General features: G+C 44.3%; 1 protein-coding gene across 1 annotated transcript in view; it reads left to right on the plus strand.

Annotated features, from left to right (window-relative positions):
- TBXAS1 (thromboxane A synthase 1) overlaps window positions 1-14,290 on the plus strand; it is a 168,421-nt gene that overhangs the window by 87,323 nt on the left and 66,808 nt on the right. The window contains exon 5 of the mRNA XM_068972907.1: window positions 715-831. Coding sequence (XP_068829008.1) covers window positions 715-831 — 117 coding nt within the window. The remainder of the gene's footprint in view (window positions 1-714; window positions 832-14,290) is intronic.

Raw genomic sequence — 14,290 nt, forward strand, 5'->3', positions numbered from 1 at the left:
CCTTGAACTATAACGATAGCTATTTGTCGGTTTAGGAGCCATCTGCTTCCCCACTAGACTACCAACTCAGTGAGAGTCAGGGCAATGTCTTCTTTATTTAGCACTGTAGAGGCAACTTCTCACATAGACATTCAACAAACATTTGCTGAATGAGAAAAATGAATGAATGAATGAGTGAAAGCACACACATACATGGTGACAGGCCTTCTCTTGGAAGCAGCTCTGTTGACACATGCTTCTTAAGGACTCTCTTCCTTCCCTTCCCCTCTCCCACCCACATTCCAAGGACCCAGACATCTGGCCCAACCTAACCAATCTAGCCACACAAAACCCCTTGCCACATAGTTCAGACATGACACTCAATCCCAGGAAAGACCAGCCCACCTCCAAGAAGCCTGCTGCTGGGTCTTCAGGGAATGTTCACTCAGCAAGGGGCTACGCAACACACAGAAGCCACTGAGTTGTCTGTGGTGATGACTGCAGAGTAACGAGGTAGAACTGGGTCAGAGGAGCCTCCCCGTCTGCTCCCAGGGAGCCTCAGCCATGGATCTTGAGATCACTGTCCATGAGACTTTATATTCCTCATACCCTTGCAAGAGAAATCTAAATGTTGGTCATGGGTGACTTTAACCAGAGTGTTTATTGTGGACTCTGACCACCGAGCTGGCTTGGGCATCCTGGAGTCCTAACTCTCTGCTTGTCTCTTTCCAAAAGGCAACGGGTTTGGAGCCCAAACCAGTGGCCGACAGTGTCCTGTTCTTACGTGACAAAAGATGGGAAGAGGTCAGAAGTGTCCTGACTACGGCTTTCAGTCCTGAAAAACTGAGTGAGGTAAGACACAAGAAATGCAGAGTATCTTCTGTAAGGAGCAGGTTTCCTCTCTACAGATTGTGAGGGAAGGGGGTTCGCTTTGCGTCACTTGTCCAATGTCCTGCCTGCTGTGCCCTTCAATCCTGTTATCCAGAAAGCATATGAAATTGTCCTGGAGAGTCCTCCCTTTCTCCAACCTATCACAGCCCCAGTTGCTATGAGTGTAGTGAGTCAGCACGCACACAGGGCTCTCCTGCTGAGTCCCAAGCTCTGGCCAGAGCACTCTGAGGGGACCCAGGAGAAAACTGGAGGGGCTCTCCCCAGACTTTCCTGTACAACAGATCACCTGGAGATCTTGTTAAAATGCAGATTCTGATTCTGTAGGTCTGGGGTGGGCCCTGAGATTCTGAATCTCTAACAAGCTCCCTGGTGATGCGGATACTTCTGAACAGTGAGCCACACTTTACATGTTGTTGTTCAGTCTCTCAGTCATGTCCAACTCTTTGCAACCTGATGGACTGCAGCTCACCAGGCTTCCCTGTCCTTCACCATCTCCCAGAGTTAGCTCAAACTCACGTCCTTTGAGTCGATGATGTCATCCAACCATCTCATCCTCTGTTGTCCCCTTCTCCTCCTGTCTTCATAGTCTAGATAGTAAGGAAATAGAGAACATCCTGAAACAAAGGGGAGCTTTGAGTCAAGCCTGAAATAGGGAAGAAATGGCCATGGATTATTAGGGAGGGGTATGAGAACGGCCTTGACAGGCCTCCAGGCAGCCAGGCACACCCAGGCTAATCCTCATGGCCAAGTCAGAGGGAAGAGTCTCACTTACAAGATGGCATTAAACCCAGGCTCCCTCCTTCCCCCAGCTAGGGGTCCACCCTTCCCTACTAGTTGTACAAATAAAACCTACTGTTTGTTCTGCTTCCTGGCCAAGTTCTCTCACTTGATCCTCACTGAAGGCCCCTCAACTGCTGGTCTGACTTTGATGTCTGTTCTGAATTCTGCAACAGCTCAGGACTGTGTCCTTCAGCCCTTCCAAAGAGAAATGGCTAAGGGGCTGCTATGGTTTTTCCAGTAGTCTTGTATGGATGTGAGAGTTGGACCATAAAAAAGGCTGATCAGTGAAGAATTGATGCTTTCAAACTGTGGTGTTGGAGAAGACTCTTGAGTATCCCTTGGACTGCAAGGAGATCAAACCAGTCAGTCCTAAAGGAATCAGCTCTGAATATTCATTGGAAAGACTGATGCTGAAGTTGAAGCTCCAATACTTTGGCCACCTGATATGAAGAGCTGATTTATTGGAGAAGACTGATGCTGAGAAAGATTGAAGGCAGGAAAAGGGGATGACAGAGGATGAGATAATTGGATGGCATCACCGACTCAATGGACATGCGTTTGAGCAAGCTCCAGGAGGTGGTGAAGGACAGGGAAGCCTGGCATGCTGCAGGCCACAGGGTCACACAACTGAGCAACTGAACACCAATGGAAGCTCACATCCCCTGGAGAAAGATAATGGCAACCCACTCCAGTATCTTGCCTGGAGAAGTCCATGGGCAGAGGAGACTGGCAGGCTATAGTCCATAAGGTCGCAAAGAGCTGGACACCGTCAGAGCAACTAACACTTTCACTTTCGCTTCAAAGCTCACATAGTTCTTACCACGTGCCAGACAACACTAAGGGTTCCCGCTTGTTTCAGAGAGAAACCTCCTTTCTCTCTGGTAAAGCTGTTTGAGAAATAAACTCTGCCTTCAGGGAGTGTGGGCTTGCTAATGCTTCACTATAAGCAACAGCAGCCTATCCCGGGAGAAGGGCGTGGACCCCATCCCGCAAGAGCAGGCCCGCGCATGCTCAGTGCCTCCTTTCTGCGCCAGGGCCTGATACGCGAGGGAGCGTAGAGCCGGAGTGGGTGTGCAGTCGTGTCACCTGGGGAACTCTGCAAGCTATTGCTGTCTGGGCCCCACATGGAGACGAAATTGGTTTGGTTTGGTTTGGAATGCAGCCTGGTTTTGAGGGGACTTTACAGCTCCCCAGGCAATGCTGATGTAAAGCTGGAATTGGGACCCACCGATGGTAGAGAAGTTCCCCACAAGGAAATATGAGAAGGGGACTGTCTTTCTATAGGTGGAGCCCAGAGCCCTGCTGTCAGCTGTGTTATATAGACTGAGGATTCATGTGAGAATTAGTTTGAAAGAAGGGCCTGCTTCTTTAAAAAGCTGTAAAGCATTATCTGGATCACCTTTATTACACCTGGTCACTGAAATGTTGAGTTAACCAGAAGGAGGGGAGGGAGGAGCAGAGATAGGTAAACCATGGGCTTGCATCAGGAGCTCAAACAGGTTGTGTTGTCACACTTCCTTATTCGTCAGTAAACAATGACTGTAGATGCAGAAAGAATCTCATCATTCCTTAAAGAAATTGGTGAAGGGTATCTGATTTTTTTTTAAGTAAGAAAGAAAGATTTTGTTTGTTTTTGACAGTTTTGTGCCCTGTTTCTTTGAAGGAACAAAAGAGAAAAAGAGGGACTTTTTTGGTGGTCCAGTGGTTAAGGCTTCGACTTCCAGTGCAGGGGATGTGGGTTCAATCCCTGGTTGCGGAGCTAAGGTCTCATTTGCCTTGGGGCCAAAAAAACCAAAACATAAAACAGAATCAATATTGTAACAAATTCAATAAAGAATTTTTTTAAATGGTCCATATAAAAGAAAAGATAAGACCCTTATCAGTCAGGGTCTCAATTTCTTTAACATTTTACAGGGTACACTCTAGAAACTGATACAGTGTCATTAGTTCAGTTCAGTTCAGTCGCTCAGTCGTGTCCGACTCTGCGACCCCATGAATCGCAGCACGCCAGGCCTCCCTGTCCATCACCATCTCCCGGAGTTCACTCAGGCTCACGTCCATCGAGTCCATGATGCCATCCAGCCATCTCATCCTCAGTCGTCCCCTTCTCCTCCTGCCCCCAATCCCTCCCAGCATCAGAGTCTTTTCCAATGAGTCAACTCTTCGGATGAGGTGGCCAAAGTACTGGAGCTTCAGCTTTAGCATCATTCCTTCCAAAGAAATCCCAGGACTGATCTCCTTCAGAATGGACTGGTTGGATCTCCTTGCAGTCCAAGGGACTCTCGAGAGTCTTCTCCAACACCACAGTTCAAAAGCATCAACTCTTCGGCGCTCAGCCTTCTTCATAGTCCAACTCTCACATCCATACATGACCACAGGAAAAACCATAGCCTTGACTAGACGGATCTTAGTCGGCAAAGTAATGTCTCTGCTTTTGAATATACTATCTAGGTTGCCCAAACAAATTTAGTGCTCCTGGGATCCAGTGAATTTTCTCCTTTTGGTTCAGAAATAAAATTCTTAGTGCCTGAATTAGCTGCAGAAAACAGAGTTCCTCTAAGAGGTTCATAGCATTAAGATGTCTAGGAGAAAGGGGCTGGTAAGAAATAAGAGGGAGGGTGAGGAGAGTGGAGGAAAGAGAGAGGGGGAAGAAATTTAATAGATTCCCTAGGTTTCGCTTCAGATCTATCTCATTGTTTAGCATATTCTACAAGTAAACTTAAAGCTCCTTTGGAAATCGTCTTTCTACTCAATACAGTTCAGTTTAGGTTTCTGGGTTTCCATAAAAAGGATGCTGTTCCCAGACAGAGGAAGTCACCTTTGTCCCCACCTGTGGAGAGTTTAGACCTGCTGACTTTAAGGTTTCTGGGGGACATCTAAGGCAGAAGTTGGCAGCACATCTTGAGCTCAGGAGAGAAAGGTAAGAAAGATGGGCCATGGGGATGTAAATATACAGTGTAAGGAATATGATCAATAATACTGTAATAACTTCATATGAGGACAGATGGTTACTAGACGTAGGATAATCATCATTTCATAATGAATGTGAAAGTCACATCAGCATGTAGTACACCTGAAGCAAACATAATATTGTACGTCAACTATATTTCAATTTTTAAAAAGAAAAGAAATTTTTTTAAAAAAGACAGAAAACCCAGACATGGGTGAGCTCACCCCAGGAGTGTACAGAGAATGAGAAGAGAGTCGCAGGGAGAAGCATAAATAAGTGAGGGGCAGAGGAGAGATCTATTAATACAAAGATGACTTGGGAAGAACAGCTTGACATCGAAGTCTAGGAGAGTGTGGATGGGAAAATGTTTTTCGAGGAGGAAGCAGCCGCCAAAGGTGCTAAATGCTGCTTAAACAGAAAGAAACATGAGGACTAATAAGCACATGACAAAGGTAATATTTTTCAAATGTTGAACCAATGTCTGCGTGCTTCATGCTCCATAAACCATGTCCTGGATTTTCTCTCCCCCACTGAATCCTTGCTTCAGAAGTAGGTGGCAGGCGCCATCTTGGAGCTGGAAGCTTTGTAGGGAGTAAAGTTTTCCTAATTCCCAAAGCAGCTCTCTCTGCATATGAAGAGCAGAGTGTGGAGCTCTGAGTAAGGAGTGTTACTGTACACCAAGGTGTAGACAGGTGCATGCTTTTCTATCCTATGGAAGTTAGGTGAAGGAGAGAAAAAGGGAGAGCTGGCTGCCAGATATCAGTGTCCTGACTGCCTTCTTTCCCAGCCTCCGTGACCCTCAGGGTTTCTGGATGCTCCCCTGGACTTGAGCTTCTCATTGGCTTTTGCTTTCTAGACTGGTTCTCAAGCCCTGTGTGACCAGGAGCTGTATGAAAATGACCTAATATCCTTGTTTAGAACAGTTAATTCCAAGGACTTCTCCATGGGTCCAGTGGCTAAGGCTCCATGCTCCCAGGTTCAATCCCTGGTCAGGGAACTAGATTTTATATGCTGCAACTAAAGAGGTCCTACACTGTCAATGAAGACTCAGCGCAGTCAAATAAATAAAGAAATAAAAACATATGTGCTTCCCAGATGGTGCTAGTGGTAAGGAACCCACCTGCCAATGCAGGAGACGCAAGAGACTTGTGTTTGATCCCTGGATCAGGAATATCCCCTCGAGTAGGAAATAGCAACCCTCTCCAGTATTCTTGCTTGGAGAATCCCATGGAGAGAGGAGCCTGGTGGGCTACAGTCCATAGGGTTGCAAAGAGTGGGACATGACTGAGCATCTTAGCATAGCACAGCATACCCCAGGACCTGCAGAATGAGGATTTCTAGGGTGACTGAGAATCTATATGCTTTACAAGTTCCCTGGCAGGATTCTGGTTAAAGCCAAAGTGGAATGCACTGGTGGTTCCAGTCTTCCTCTTGGTCCCTTGTCTGACCTTCTCAACCTGCAGTCTCCCCAGGCTTGCAAGGGCTGGGCCCCAGAACCCCCCACTCCCTTCCCAGTTTTATTTTTCTCTGTGGTGCTATCACCAGCTAACATTCCATTTATTTTATTTATTTTTCTCCTTTATTGTTCATTGTATAGCATGAAGCACAAGATGGGCACACAATAATGATTTGCTGGATGGATGGATGGATGGGGAATCATAGAATGTACAGCTAAGAGAAAAAGGAAACGAAAGGGAAAGAGTTTCATCAAAGAACAATTATGTAAGAGGATGGAGCCAATTTTGGGCTCTCTCTTTAGAGGGTCTCAGGCCTACGCATGCAGAAATAGAGAAAGCAGCTCACAGAGACACAGAGAGGGGAAGGAGGCTCACCGCGGGCCTGGGGTGGAGGAGATGGAAGAGAGGAGCTCGGGAACCCACAGGAGCCATAAGTCCACTCAGTCGAGGGTACCTGACTCAGCTTTCCCAGAAATAGCTTTGAAATATCAATATAATCTCCAGTCCTTTCTGAATTTGTAAGTTGCTTTTGAACTTTTATTATCAAACCTCCGAGTCTATTATTATCATTATTTTGCTGCACTGTACAACAAACAGGGGCTTAGTTCCTTGACAGGGATTGAACCCATGCCCCCCGCATCGGGAGTGCGGAGTCTTAACTACTGGACTGCCAGGGAAGCCCCACTTCAGTGTTTATTCTTGAAATAGAGATTTGTTTTCCCTTGAATTCTGAGGCCTTTCCCTTCAGCCCCTGGCAGCCTAAGTCCTTCACTTCCTGCGTCTGTGTCATTAATATTCAAAAAGCTTTGGATGGCACCATCTTTATTTGTTGGATATTAGGCTCCCATGGCCAACAAGGCTTGAAAGTTCCTTTAAAATCAGCATTCTTTCATGAATCCTTAGTTTTATTTAAAATAAAATTGGTTTTTGGTTTACATCTTACCAGGGATAATATAGAGAGATAGAGAAGGAGTGAAAATTTGATTGACGCACCCCTGGTTTCAGAAGAGACCATTGCAATCATGGTCCAGTGACAGACAAGTTATTGGGGTTTATATTAAAAGATGGCTGAGTGTTACTGTGAAAACAACTTTTTTTTTTATTAGAGAAAATATTGTCTGATTAGCCTGCCAGATTTTCACCCTAAAAGATTGTTCTTTTAAAGGGGGCAATGAGCAGATTTATGTGAATTTTTACAGACTCTTTGCTAGATTCTTCCCAAAGACTATTAATAAGTAACCCTGGGATTGTGTAAAAATTTATTATGGGTCAGGAAGTAAATAGATTTAATTTCAAGGAACAAAACTGGGAATAAATTAATCCTTCTCTGAGGGAAATATATAAATAATAGGATTCACTGGGGACCCAGGTTAGTGCTAATTTTATTTTCAAATTTTATAACTCATCTGAGAGAGGGAGAACACCATGAAATTTATGCATTTGTATATTTCTCCAAATTCTTCTGATGTGAAAAATATTAAATCAATTGGGATAAGTTTCTAAGAGTCTTCTAAGATTTGTAAGTCAGCATGAAAGCGACAGATAACCTTCAGTGTAAGCAAGAATAAAATAGTACATTTAGGACACAAGCATTTAAATGGTACTTATATGATGATGAACTCCAAGCTATGAATTACTACCAAGGAGAAGATTTGAAATCATTGAGGACTGGGAAGGCCCCATGGTCATCTAATTCAGCAAAATATTGCAAACCAGATTTCTCTATGCATAGGGATTCACTATGCATATTAAAGACTTAGGGGAAAAACTGCAGTAAAGAAGTATGTTTAATTTTGTTTATTCTGGGTTCAAATAAGTTTCTAATAAGTGAAAACAGGAGTTAACATCAGAGTTGACAATGGAAAGAAATGAGGCGTTGAGCACTGTGCCTTTGGAAGTAGGTTCTACCAGGAACTCCGTGACCAAGCACCTCTAGCGAAAGCCAAGCTCCAAATTAGCTGGACCATGGATCCAACCCAGTATGGCAGCTTGAATCTCATCTGTCCTTAAAGCCTAATAAAGGAGATGGGTATTTGCTCATCACTCAGATAACTAAGCCCATGGTGACCCACAGAGCAGATAGAAAGAGACATGGCAGCTCCATACAGGAGAGCCTGAAGCTGGGTGTGTCACTCAAGAGTAAGAGCCTATCATGTGTCTGCACATGGAGGACTCGGTAAAGAAAAGTCAGACCTACAGGGAAGTGGCTGTGAATCTAGCTCCGATGCCTAATTGTTCGCTTTCATCCAGATGTGCCCTGTCAGGAAGGCACCGTCAATAATGTATGAATCTTGAAGGCGGAGACAGATGCAGTTATTATTCCCTCTAGGCCTTTCCTGCCTTGGAGAAGACATATGACTCAGGAATGACTACAATTTAAAAAAATTTAAGTTGATACCACCAACTTATGAGTAAATGTGTAGCTCCGATCATTTCAGAGCAAACGTCTTTGCAGAATTCCAGTCATCTTCGCAGTTTAGTTTGGCCTGTAAATTTTCACAGTAAATGCTTCAGACAATAACACACAAGAGCTTCTCGAAGAGAACACAGCCTTCCTGTGGGGTTGGAGCAGGCAGCTTTCTCTGGGCTGCATCAGCCTCCAGAAGCCTATTTTTAATATTTGCTTTTATTTCTTAATCCTTCCAGACAATAAACATGAAAGTCATTATAGCCAAGTGTGGCTGGGGTAATAAATACTTCAGAGTCCAAAAATACATGGTCCCTGCCTGACCAATTGCCCATTTTCCAGAAGGTCTAGGTATTTATCTAGCAGCAAGAGACCATTATCTTGCCACACAGTTTATTCTGCTGACACCTAATCTCCTAATTAAAATCGGTATAATGATGGACTGTTTAAATTCTGGTTAAACATGTTCCTTTTCCATTTGCATTCGAAAGAAAACACACTCCTCATCACGGGCACCCCATCCTGGGTTCTAATTTGGTTTTCCCTTGCCGGCATCATCATGGCACTCCAACTTGCTGCTGGTTAAATCTAAAAGAGCATCTAAATATGCCTCCCAGCTTGCCTGTTGCTTGGCAACACCAGCAGCCACCTCCTCATCAGGGTGAGTCCTAATTGGTCACAACTCTTGACAGGAGCCACTGACTTGTTAGAAATGACACTTGACTATTCACCTAGATGGCTAGAGCTAATATTTATCAGCAGGAAATTTTGTGTAAGATAAGTCATGGATGTTTTTAATTATCTGGGTGGCAGAAGGAGGCCATAAGTTTCATTAACTGCTGTTAATTTTACATTTGTTAGTCACCAGTTTACAGTACTCTTAACATATTACTTTTTCCATTATCCAACAATATGTTTAAATACCATCTCCCTTCCCTATTAGCTGACCCTTATTTATTCAGGAAATCCCCCTTCTGACATCTGTTCCCAAAACAGCATTACAAACAGGTCTAAGAATGTCACACAGAAGGAAACATTGAATTCATACAATTCAACCAATACTTATCAGCTCCTGCCCCTAAGGGGTTTATCATATAGGAGGTGCAGAAATTCCTACACTGTTACAGATTGTGACACAGCTCAGGTCTTCTCTTGAGCACCAGAAGCTGCTTTAGGAGCGCTGGGGGTGAGCAGCGTTGCAACTGAGCCTTGATGCTTTTACTGAGTTTTAATGGAGGGAGAAGGTGCATGGCAGGCGGAATGAGAGGCAGGAACAAAGACATCTAGACAGAAAGTACAGGGTGTCTTCAGGGACTGGAGGAGTACAAATGGGCTGGAACACAAAGTACGTGTAAGGGATTAGTGAGGGGAGACTGGAAGGAGGGGTGAGGCATGACTTTGGCTGTTCTGTGCCAGGGCAAGGCTTGGTGGGAACTTCACTGGAGAGTGCTGCTGCTGCTGCTGCTAAGTCGCTTCAGTCGTGTCCGACTCTGTGCGACCCCATAGACGGCAGCCCACCAGGCTCCCCGGTCCCTGGGATTCTCCAGGCAAGAACACTGGAGTGGGCTGCCATTTCCTTCTCCAATGCATGAACGTGAAAAGTGAAAGTGAAGTCGCTCAGTCGTGTCTGACTCTTAGCGACCCCATGGACTACAGCCCACCAGGCTCCTCCGTCCATGGGGTTTTCCAGGCAAGAGTACTGGAGTGGGGTGCCATCGCCTTCTCCGTCACTGGAGAGTGAGGAGCTGTTAAATCATTGAAAGCAGGGAAGGGAGGAAAAGGGGCTTCCTCTTCAGCTGTTTAACCTCCAAGATGCCACCTTGGACCCTGGGTTGGAGGAGGGGCAACTGTGGCCCCCAGGCAAGAGAGTCTATAGAGTCTCCACTGTGCTGTGGCCCCCAGGCAAGAGACTCCCGGGAGTGTGTTTGATCTGAGGGGTGTCCTCTGCTCAGGCTCTTCTCTGTGTCCCTCTTTGTGGGTGGACACGTGTCCCCTAGCCTACACACCATCTATGTGGGGGACATCTCAATTGACACAGGAGGGACCCTCTCCTTCCCTTCCCCTGCTCAGGAATTGTGTCTTCCTTAGCACTCAGACCTACTCCGTTCGCCAAACTTCCAGGAGCTCCGCAGGCTTCATGGCATGTGTTTGTTTACTTTTCAAGTTCATGGCATCAGAGCTGCACTGAGCAAAATTATAACCTAGAAGTTAATTAACAGAGGAGCAAAAGGAATGTGGATGCTGACTCTGGAGAAAAAGGCAACAAGCCAGGAGTCAGTGGATCTGGAATTCTAACTCTCACTTTTATTGAATTATTGAGCATAAATATAACCAGTTTCTTCCTTTTAGATCTTTATGTAATTCTGAAGTCAGTGCATCAGAGAGCTGTCAAAAGAGCCTCTTAAGGATGTTGTTGTTGGAGACTTTGTTGGGCCCCACTAGGAAGCTGCCTGCTCTTTCCATGGTCCCCAAGCAACTGTCTCAGCTGCTGTTTAGTGACCTTGGAATCCTCGAATGTCCATGGAAAGGGACTCTGTAGCTTATTGCAATTAGCTCCTCACTTGGGAGTGAGGACTTAACTGCAGAGAGAGTCACAGGACTTGTCCACAGTAAGAGAGAGAACCAGCATGGGTATCAGGTCTTTCATTCAGGGCTGGCTCCCAGCAAACTGCACTACATCCTTGCTACAATAGAAAGAACACTTCAATTTATTAATGTTTCTTACGTTGCTTCTGTGTTAAAGCCCTTAAGGACATTGGCATCATGTTCTAGAGAAGCCGCTGAATGTGTTGCCTTGTGGTCCTTTCTAACAGAGCAAATACTAAAACCTTCAATCATACAGGACAACATACACTAGTTGCCAGAAGAGGGTGACACTGAAGGTGTGTTAGCTATCTCTTGCTGTGTAATAAATTACCCCCAAACTTAGTTTAAAACAACAACCTTTTAGTAGTTCATTGATTCTGTGAGTCAGGAATCTGCGTGGCTTAGAGGGGTACATCTGCATCAAGGTCAAGTAGTCAAGGTGTTGGCCTGGGCTGTGATCTCATCTGAAGTCTTGACCAGGAGGAAATCTGTTTTCAAGCTGATTAACATGGCTATTGCCAGTGTTCAGTTCTTAGCAGGCTTTGGAAAATAGGAAACTTGTTCTATGCACTTCAATCAATGGGAATCTCCACAGAATCTCAGCAATACATTGCTCAGATGACAAGTATTTTCAGAAGACCCAGCTGGTGACTGAATATAGAATAGATTGGAAAGTGAAAAGACATGAGGCATTTTCAAAAATTGCTTTCTTAGTATACCTATATCCCAGGCACTATACAAGGCATTGCACGCTTAGTCGCTCAGTCGTGTCCGACTGTCTGCGACCCCATGGACTGTAGCCCGCCAGGCTCCTCTGTCCATGGGATTCTCCAGGCAAGAATACTGGAGTGAGTTGCCATGCCCTCCTCCAATACAAGGCATTAGGACTATTAATATAAAGATGCTTAAGATACAGTTTTGTTTTCAAGAAGCAGATGTCAGCTCTGTTCCAAGTGATGAGTAGCAAAGCCTGAATCAGAGTGATCACTGGGGAGATAAAAATGAAGAAACAGATGCCAGAACGGAAGTGATGTTAACATGGTGAGGAAAGAACAGGTGACTCCAGAAGGACTTTTCTGGGAGGAATAAGAGATGCCAGGCATCCAAACAGTGTGGGAGCATGGGACTGTTCCAGAGGAAGACACTTGGGGTACTCACTGCATTCTAAACCATTTACACATTTTGTTCTTAATCTTTGACACAAGTTTTCAACAGAAATATCATTATTCCCATTCTGCAGATGAATAAATAGACTGACTAAGGTTAAATGATTTACCCAAGGTCACACAATTAGAAAGGGCCAAGGAGAGGAAACCTATTCATTGGTTTTGAGTGTTTTCTCTCCCCAGGTCAAGTGTATTTAACAACTTGAGTCTTGGCCTCAAGAAGACCTCTCTACCTCTTGGAATTAACTCTGTTATGCTCTGTCCACACGTTGAATCCAATTCCTCAGACTCAGTCCATAAAGATACCATTTGTTTTTAACTGGACAATTGACTAATGCTGTAAACTCCAGATGAGCAAGGACTTCCTTCTTTGTGGAATTTCCTTCCCAGGCTGACGATGGTGTTTTGCCCTTGATGACTACTAAGCTAAGCAGCCATACACTCAGCATCACCTTATAATAAAGATAGCCAACGTGAGAGGTGAGAAAGGCAGAATAGGAAAATTTTCCCCAGGCTTGGCTGCTGGACAATAACCCTTCCCCCCAAAGCATTCTTTAAAAAATTAATAACATTAATATTTTATCTGATTGTAAATATAACATGTATGCTTTATGAAGAAATGTGGGATAAACAAAAGTAGGAAGGATTCATTATCCTCCGAAGAAGAGGAAACAGAACAAATGAGAGTCTTTTGTTCAGGCCTGTGAGATGATAGCACTGTATGTTCCTCTGTGGCTGTGTGTTTGCACAAGCCACCTAGGCCTGCTTGTCTGCTAATCTAGGGAAAGAACCAAGGGGTGTGTGGATTGTATAAAGATGATTGCAAGCCCAGCAAAGAGAGCTTTTGTTTGTATGCAACTCGTGTAAGAGTAAATATTCCATTACTGCTTGGGTACAAGGAAGAAAACCTGAAATGGTGGCTATTGGCGAACAGACAGATTATGCTCCACTGTCTTATAATATTTTCTCCACACTGTTTTTTAAAACATTTTTCGTATTACATGCCCCATCTCATATCACATTAACCTAAATAAAAATGTCATTACCCATTCAGTTCGACAGACAGCAGGCAGAGTATGGTAGAAATTACAATCACGCCAGCTGACAACAAAGCATTCTAATCATGAGCACACAGAAGAACCAAGGGTGGGCAGCGGGTCCAGCCCCCATTTTGCACTGTCCAGGCATGTGATTGCGGTCAATGAGGGGAGACCCTTCTTTATACACAGGACATGCTTCTGAAGAGTTGCGTGTAAATCAAATTTCATGTTGCATCCCAGTTTTGTTGCATTAAGGAAGCTTCTAGCTTGATATCTAAAGAGACTTCCTTTCAAATGGCATTTTTCTTTTTACCATGTTACTATTCCTCTGAAATAAATCAAAAAGATATTTTGGCATATGAAATTATATTAAGGCACAGTTCATTTGAACTACTAATTTTATTAAAATAATGGAAGGAAAGGTGGTCAGTGAGCCAGTCATAGGAATGTGGGTTAGACAGTATTGAGTTCTCCAACATTAAGTAAGTCTGAGATTTACTGAGAGTAACAGCCTAGAGGCTATTAGAAGTGACCCCTTGGCCCATACTTTTGTACTAATGGATTATTAAATTGATGGTTTGTGAAAATTTAGAAATGAATGCAGTAGTCGAAAGAGTCCGCTCATAATTACCAAGATAGCAATTCAGGATAGTCATCCTCATTTCTTTTCTCCCTTTCTTTCTTTCTCTCTCACTCTTTTTTTTTTTTTTCCTTTTGTTTAGTGGACTTCAGGATAGATAGATGAGACAAATTACGTTTCTGTTTTGGCAAATCACTTCACAAAGTCTTCCTATGCTAACAAAGATAAGATGGTACCTGATAGAAGCTTTATTTAGATTCACGCACAGCTGGTCAAAGAGCTGGAAACAGTAACACTGACCAACTCCATGGCTGCTGAAAGCAGAGGGCCATAGCTCTGTGTCTGATCCTGTGTATACAGTGACAGACCAAAGGCTTACAAGGCACACTGACCAGCCTTCACATGGAACAAAGAAGGAATAGCCAAGGATACAGGAGATAAGTTTTGAATGTGT

Source organism: Capricornis sumatraensis, chromosome 5, assembly GCF_032405125.1.
Source record: "Capricornis sumatraensis isolate serow.1 chromosome 5, serow.2, whole genome shotgun sequence".
Lineage (NCBI taxonomy): Eukaryota > Metazoa > Chordata > Mammalia > Artiodactyla > Bovidae > Capricornis > Capricornis sumatraensis.